At 59.5% G+C, this 7,774-nt stretch overlaps 2 protein-coding genes across 2 annotated transcripts; both read left to right on the top strand.

The window, feature by feature from the left end:
• Nucleotides 1–253: 253 nt before the first annotated feature.
• On the top strand, nt 254–2,446 carry LDBPK_302720 (hypothetical protein, conserved; the record flags this gene model as incomplete). Its single annotated transcript, XM_003862935.1, has 1 exon — nt 254–2,446. The coding sequence occupies one exon, from the start codon at nt 254–256 to the stop codon at nt 2,444–2,446; it is 2,193 nt and encodes a 730-aa protein (XP_003862983.1).
• Nucleotides 2,447–4,563: 2,117 nt separating this feature from the next.
• Nucleotides 4,564–7,362, top strand: LDBPK_302710 (hypothetical protein, conserved; the record flags this gene model as incomplete). Its single annotated transcript, XM_003862934.1, has 1 exon — nt 4,564–7,362. One exon carries the CDS (start codon nt 4,564–4,566, stop codon nt 7,360–7,362), a length of 2,799 nt encoding a protein of 932 aa, XP_003862982.1.
• Nucleotides 7,363–7,774: the final 412 nt, after the last annotated feature.

Here is a 7,774-nt window from a genome sequence, read left to right as displayed (position 1 = left end):
GCTCTGCCTCGCTTACGTTTTTGTTTTCGTACCGTTTAAGCCTCTCACGCACTCGTACTCCGTGCGCAGGTCTGATTGATGCCCCTGTCCGATCCTTGCCCGCTGTTATTTCTGACTAATACGAACACAAAAACCCAGCCAAACTACGCACAGGCAGCAGGCGGTGACTTGACCCTCTTCTCTACACACATCCTTTGTCCTCCGCTGCCGTTACTCCTTTTGCGATTGTGCGCGCTTCGACCGAGAAGCGAACATGAGCGCGAAAAACCGCACTCCAGCTGAGATTCAGAGGAGTTTCGTGCAGCATGTGCAGAACATTTCCGCCCACAACCGTGGCATCAGCGACGAGCTGGCCCTCATGTCACAGGGCCTGCGAGATGGCATACAAAGCAACACCGGCCCCACGACGGATCTGCTCGCTGCCGCAAGTGAGCTGAGCCGCTTCGCGATGAGGGCGTGCACGAACCTGTCCAGCTGTCTGGAGGATCTGGTCAACATGGGCGAGGCTATGGCACCTGTGCTGGCCGCCAATCCGGAGGCGGCGGAGCCACTGCTGTTGAACTTTTTCAGCACCTTCGTGACACAGATGGGCGCATTCTACAATGAGATTGATGCATGGTGGGGCAAGGGCTGCGAGAGCTTGGGCCGCGGCAAGGCAGCGTTCTTCAGAGAATCGTCAGTCTCTAACACCGCACTGGCGACCAGGGAGCCAACCGCCTCCACGGCCCCGACGGGCGCGATGCCGACAGCAGACAGAGAGCGTGAGGTGTCCGAAACGGCGGCCGTATCGACTGTGCATGCAGGGCGCCGCAGGAATCACCAGCTGCTCGAGGATGACGTAGCGGACGGAGAGCCACCGCCAGCGCACGACTGTTACAGCGAATCAGCGCCTGGCGGTGCCGCTCCCAAGAAGGGACGAAAGAAGAAGGCTACCACTGCCGCCGAAGCAGAGGCATCCGCGACGGCGGCGACGACGCCGACCACGAAGCGGACACAGAACTTTGATCCGTTGCCGAATAGTCAGTCTAGCCGCGGCAGTGCCGAAGACACGATGGCCGGCTTGGCGGCGGCGGCGGAGTCAGGTGCTCAGACAGCCTTGCCACAACGGCCTGAGAAGAGCAGCTCACGCTCCGTTCTCCCCGTCGCCGACGAACTGGCGGAGCTGACGCCGGAGGACCTGAATGCCTTGGCGCAGTCTGAACCATCTTACCTGTTCCTCACCTCCACCCTGGAGGATGCACTTGGGGCGGTCGTCATGGCCTCCCGCCCCAACGTCTTTAGTAACCTGGCCAGCTTCACCTATAATGAGCCCGTTTCCACGTATTACATCCGCCTTATCCGCCCCGGCAGCTTGGCGTACTTTGTCTACTGCAACTACATTCTCGGCAGCGCGGACACGCAGGCCGACTTCCTGTGTGACGTGCTGGAGACCGACTGCGCTGAGGTGGACCCATTCACGTCTCCCGCCGGCGAGGTGATCGTTGAAGACGCAGCGGATCTCTCCAGCCTGCCGGCGTGCGCGTGGGCTATCGGCAGCAGCGAGGACAACGAGCGCCGCCTGTACACAATGTACGCGCTCATCGAGCAGCCGCCGCGAGTCGGCCCGACCGCCATCATACAAGACTCGCTGAATATGGGTGCTGCGCGGGATGAGGTTCTGCACATGGTGACGCTGGTGGACGGCGCACCCGAGTTTGCGCGAGTGACGTGCATGGTGTACTCTGAGATGCGCACTGCAGAGATACCGACCCAGAAGCAAGCGGCCATCCTCAGCTTCTCGCGCAGCGGGTTCGCGCATACCGGCTTTGTCGAGGTCCCCGACTCGGAAGTCGAGGCGGCGGTGTCACGCATGAGGCGCAAAAAACAGAATGCGGCGGGCTATAAGACGGTGCTCTTTTCGAAGCAGGAGCTGGATGCCACGACGACGTTTCAACCACCAGTCCAGCTCGCCTCGCTCAATCAGCCCGCTGGCGACGCAGGAATATCACTTGGCGGTGTTGCGCGTGGGGCCGTGCAAGGCGGCTTCGAAGTGCTGAAGGCGCCCTTCACGGTGGGCCGCGCAGTCGGCGGCGCCCTGCTCGACGCCACTGGTGTCACCGGCGCGGTGCGCAACAACATCGAGGGCGTCTTTCGCAAGTCGTTTCCGGACTTAGCTGGCGAGACGCTCTTGGATTCCTTCAACTGCGCCTGGGTCGAAGGGTCCGCGCTGAAGCAAGGCTACTTGTTCATCACGCCGCACTGGCTGTGCTTTCAGAGCACCTTGGCCGCCGCGCACTTTTCCATCGAATACGACGAGATCAAAGATATTATCAAGTCAAAGTCGGTGAAGATGTTTGAGAATGCGATCGAGGTGAAGACGCACCTGAATGACACGATCTTCCTCACAAACTTTCTGCAGCGGGATCAAGCGTATAGCGCTCTGATGAGTCAGTGGCTGAAGCAGTAAGGGAAAGGAGGTGGGGAGGAAAACGCCGTGCGAGGTTGAACCCGAGTGGGCTCTCGGATAGGTCCCCAAAGACGGTCTTTTGTTAATTGGTATGGGGATGCAGCTCTGCGCCGCAGCCACAGCTTGTCTTGTCTTTCCCAACGCGTTCAGCTGTGTGCCATGTCTGCGCACGCTCATCTTTTCCGCCATTATTCATGCGTTCTTTCGAGTCTGTATCTGCGTGTATACGGCTTAGTTTGATGCCGACACGCAAGTCTGCCGTACTTCATGCGATGCTACAACCATCGCCGCTGCAAGTTGCTCAAAGCACTGTGTGAGCCGCGCCCCCTACTCTTCTACTTCTCCAGCTCCCACACCGAACTTGTGCAACGCGGCGCCGCTGTGATGATGGGGATGGGACGAGAGGGGGTGTGCACGTAAGCGTTGCAGACGTAGATGCCTGTATGTGTCTGTGTATGTGTGTATGCCTGCTCATATCGGATCAAGAAGTAAAGCGACTCACACCTCTCATCGTATGCGCTGGATGCTGTGTCCGCGGCCGCACGGGCGGCAGCTCTTTCCTTTTCATGCGTTTCGTTCTTGTGCTTCATCCCACACTGCACGGTCACTTCCATTTATTCTCTCCTCTTTGTTTCTCTCCTTCTCACACCAATGTCCGCTGGATTGTGCAACGAATGGACATTTCAGGGTTGATACACACCGTCTCCCATCTGTTCGTGAAGAGAGAGAGAGAGCACCTGCGCGCGCCTTTCTCTTTCTGTTTCACTTGATCGTTGGTCTGTGGCTTGTGCGTGGACTCGTCCTCCTGTCCCTGCATCTTAGTCATCACGGGCACGCAGCGCGCGTGCGCAGACACGCACCAGCACAGTGACTCCCCAACCACGTCCCCACACCCACAGGCAAACACACACGCACGCCAGTGAAGCGTTCTTCGACGGCACACGCACATAAGCATACACATACACACGAACAAAGAACCCCCCTCCCTCCCTCACAAAAAGGGAAACTCGCAAGCGTTCATATCTTCCCATTTCTTCTTCCTCCCCCCTGCCACTTCATACACCATTACCAGCAAGCCCCCCCCCCCGTCTCTTTGTCTCTCCTTTCTCCAGCTATTTTTGATTGTCTTCCTCTTGAAGTGTCTAAGCAGGTCAAGAGCGCGCCGCACACCTCGAACCCTCGCTCTCCAACACCTGAGTTTGTGCATGTATGTGTGCATGTTGGTGTGTGGGTGTCTGCGTGTACTCTTCAGATTTTCCTCTTTCGTTTCTTTTTTCTCTCTGTCACTCTCTTCGTCTTGTGTTTTCTGTGTGTGTTGTGTGTGTTTCTGGTGGTGTTGGTGCCTGTCCTCTCCATCAGGCTACTTGGCGTGCGTTTGCCTGTACGTTTCTCTGCTCTTTTCTTTTTGTGTGTGGGCGGTGGTGGTGGTGGTATTTGTCTCTCGTTTTCGTTTCTCCGGTCCATCCCTACTTTCATTGTGTGTGATTCTTTTTCCGCTTGCGCTCTTTCATGCACGCACTCTTTTCCTGCTGCCTCCATCACGCCTCCTCCTCCTCTCTCTTGCTCTGTCACTATCGCGGCGCCTGTGAGAGATCACCCCGCCCACCCACCCCTTTCTATTAATTTCTCGTTGTCTTCTCGTTTCTCACACCCCGTCGTGCTGTGGCTCTCTTGCTTCGTTGTTCTCTCCATTTTTTTTCGTCTTTTATTTGCCCCCCCCCCTTCTGCTACTGTCTTTCTTTCTCTTCCGAGTGGGTGCGCATGTGAGTCTTCATCGCCCCCCTTTGCCTTCCCCGCACTTCCTGCCCTCTCTTTCCTTCAACTCCGCCACTCTACCTCTGCGTGCGGGCCTCGCGTTATCGCTGCCCGTTCCTGTGTTTTACTTCCCTTCCCCCTCCCTCTTTTATCGCGACGGCAAACGTTTTTCGTTGCGCTGTGGTTTGGTAAAGCGGACCGCTGGGGAACGGTTTGGCGCGTACTCGGTCCTCGCTGTCCCGAGTGCTGCTTTGCCGTCGTCCGGAGCGCGCACATCACCCATCGCCTCCAGAAGCGCCGCACACACATTACGCACCGCAATACATACACGCGCACGCCAGGTGAAAAAAGGGGTATGCGCCATGGATGGCGACCGCTACATCTACTCTCGTCCTGTGGCGGTGACGGAGGACCGAATCAAGGAGGCCTTAGAGAAGCAGGCAAAGCAGAAGGCTCTCAAGGCGGCGCTTGATCGGCAAGTGCGGGAGGCCGAGCGGCTGAAGGCGGAGAAGCACCGTGCCAAAGGAAAGCAGGACAAGCGGTGGGGTGACCCCAAGGTGAATGTGCCGCCGACCTCTTCTTCGGCGAATGCGGAGAACAAAACGCAGACCGCCTCCACGGCGGTCACAGCATCTGTAGCCGGCCCTTCTCCCCCGACGATGGGCACCACAGTTGCCCCGGGGGCTGTTGAATCCACTCGATACAACTTCTCCTTCCGCAAAGGCCAAGGAACATTTGAAGTGGATGGCTCCCCTGCACGTCGCCTCCGGACTACGTTCCAGACATCTGCAGAAGCGCGTGAGCGCGGCGGTGGTGCTGCGCCTCCGGGAACCGGTGGTGAAAACGGCAAAGCTCCCGCGCCTCGAGGACGTCGGCAGCCAGCATCGCGCGACGCCAGCAGCGGCGCGGGTCCGTGCAACACTCGTGGCAGCAGGTCAACGGCTGCCGCAAACGGCGGTGAATACCAAACGAACTCGCTGCCTATAAACTTTAGCATGACAAAGGAGGGCGCAGGCAAGAAGGCGCCGCCGCTCGAGCGCCGCCCAAGCGACTGTGGTCGACTCACTTGTGGCACGTCGGGAGAGCGCGGTGGCGGCAGCGACGCAAGTGGGCACAGCAGGAACAAAGGTAATGGCGGCTACGATACGCAGTCTTTACCGACAGAGCTCATCTACAAGTTGGGGCAAGCTAGCAGCAACGCCGCCGTGGCCAAGCCGTCGCTGCGTCGTGTCACGACCCCTTTGCGGGCCCCGTCTAGCGGCCGCACGTCAGAGCCGCGCGGGCACCAGTCGCCACTGGGCCTTCTAACCGGTGCCGTGTCTGGCAGCCCCATGACGGCAGGCCGAGAAAACTTCAAATCACCTCTCAATGACCGCACGAAAAGCCCTGACTATGCTGGCGTTGGAGGCGCTCACCCTCGCTTGTCACCTGGCGGCGGCTTGAAGGCCGTGCCGCGGGTGCTGGGCAGCGGTGGCGGCACTCCGAATGCGAAGGCTCTGGGCGCCCGGTATGTGTCACCGCGTCCGACTGCCCGACTGGCTGGTGGCATCCTCCCTCCGCTCAACCCTCACAACGACTCTGACGTGATTGAGATGTCCGCCGTGCTCGACGTGGTGACGCCTACGCGCGAGTACAGCGTTATTGGCACCGCGACCGGTGCACTCAGCGGCCGCACGCCTGGTAGCGCAGCACCACCACTGCCTTGCAAGCGGACGAACAGCACCCCTGCCGAGCGACCTGCACGTCGCTCGCCTCCGGAGTCCCCGCATGCTGCCGCGGCAGCGGAGCAGGAGCGTAAACAGGCAGAGCGAGAGAAGGCGTGGGCGCAGCAGGTGAAGCAGATCAAAGCAGAACTGCGAAGGACACGCGCGAAGGGGCCGGGCAAGGGCGGTATGAAGCTTGAGGACCGGGGGGCTATGAGCAATATTCCACGGCGTGCCGAGACGGCACCAGACCCAGCACCGCATCCACCAATGCGGGGAGCCCTCGGCGGCGCAGCAGGGGGTGGTGCCAGTGGTGCTGGCGGTGCTCATGGTCGAAACGGTGCTGGTGGTGGGGGCAAGGGCAACGTTGGTGGCGGTCGCTCACACCAGGTAGAGAAGATGGACTTCGCGAAGGCGCACATCTTCACACGCGAGAACTTTCGGCCGATCACCGCCCCTGAGGATGCCACCTCCTACTTTGGAATGCTGTCGCCGCCTCCCTCGCTCCCACCGCTGGCGCTGGCACCAAAATTCAAGTCCCGTGAGCAGGCGCGGTCGAGCAGCGAGTCAGTCAGGGAAGCGGAGAGAAAAGAGGAGGCGATCGGAACCGAGGCGGCCTCCTCGCCAAGCATCAACGGCATTCACACCTTTGCGAGCACCGGCACCTCAGGCGAAGAGTCACTAAAGCTGGCGTCGCTGACGACACGTCAAGTGACGCTGGGACTGCCAGACTATGGCGACAGCGATCCCGTACCCATCCAGTTCAACCACCTCCTAGAGTTTGTTGAGGCTCAAATTATCACGGCGAGTCAAGCGGAGAACTTGTGGGACTTCTTTTCTGCGTCGGCGGATGTGGCGCGTGGCGGTGGAAGCGGCAGCGATGCTGGACGTGCGGGGTCGTCGTTTTCAGTCAGTAGCGCGCGGGACATGTGGGGCCGTGCGGCGCGTGGCGACGTGAACGGCGCCGTGGGCGAGGGGAAGCCGAGCACATTAGAGATAGAGGCGGTCGACGAGCGACCCGCGGCGAACGGCGTCGGCGCCACCAAGGGCGACGAGAACGTCAAAGGTGACAACGGAAGAGTCTTTTACGTCCCGTACTCTCCTTCGCAGCTTCCGACTTCCGCCGTACTGGCACCGGCACTGCGCCGCAAGATCAGTCAGCAGCACTCGGAGCAGGAGGCAGCGCGGTTGCATCAGCCATACAAACCACTGCAAAACGGCCGTCCTTGGCGAAGCTCGTCTGGCGCTGGCGGCAGAGGAGCAAGCGGTGGCCCAGGTGACGGGGATAGCGGGCAACGCACAGCACCACACATAGCGCGGGGGTTGCAGAATCATTTTTCGACCGCAGCCGAGCCTGGTGACAAAGGCGGTGACGAGGGTCACGGAGGTGCTAACATGTTCGACACGTTCTCCGAACTGGTACTGCCCACCGACCTGAAAGATGAAGACAACGGCTAAAGTGCGCTTGTTGTCTCCTTTCCGACGATGCATGCTGGAACGCGTTGTGCTAGTAATCCTACCTCCAACAGCCACGTGCTGCGCACCGGTTGTGCTTGCGCTCTTCCGTTTCTCTCGCTGTTGTCGAGTGCTGCCTCTCTCTCCTTTTGTGATGTACGCATATATATATATATATATATGTGTGTGTGTGTGTGCGTGTGTGCATGTGTGTTTGTGTTTGAGTGACGACTGCCGTGGGTTGTCCCTGAGGACACTGCTGCCACGAGTGGGCGACCGCGTGCCTCTCATTGCCTCGTCTTCGGTGCTCTTCTCCTCCGCACACTACGCCGACTTCTCCGTTCATGTGTTGCGCGTGACTCACTGGAAGAGGTGATGCCGAGCGAGTGTCTTTGCACACGAATTCGAATGTTTA

Source organism: Leishmania donovani, chromosome 30 (assembly GCF_000227135.1).
Source record: "Leishmania donovani BPK282A1 complete genome, chromosome 30".
In the NCBI taxonomy this organism is placed as follows: Eukaryota; Euglenozoa; class Kinetoplastea; order Trypanosomatida; family Trypanosomatidae; genus Leishmania; species Leishmania donovani.
Note: the sequence above shows the minus strand (reverse complement) of the source record. Positions and strands in the feature narration are given on the sequence as shown.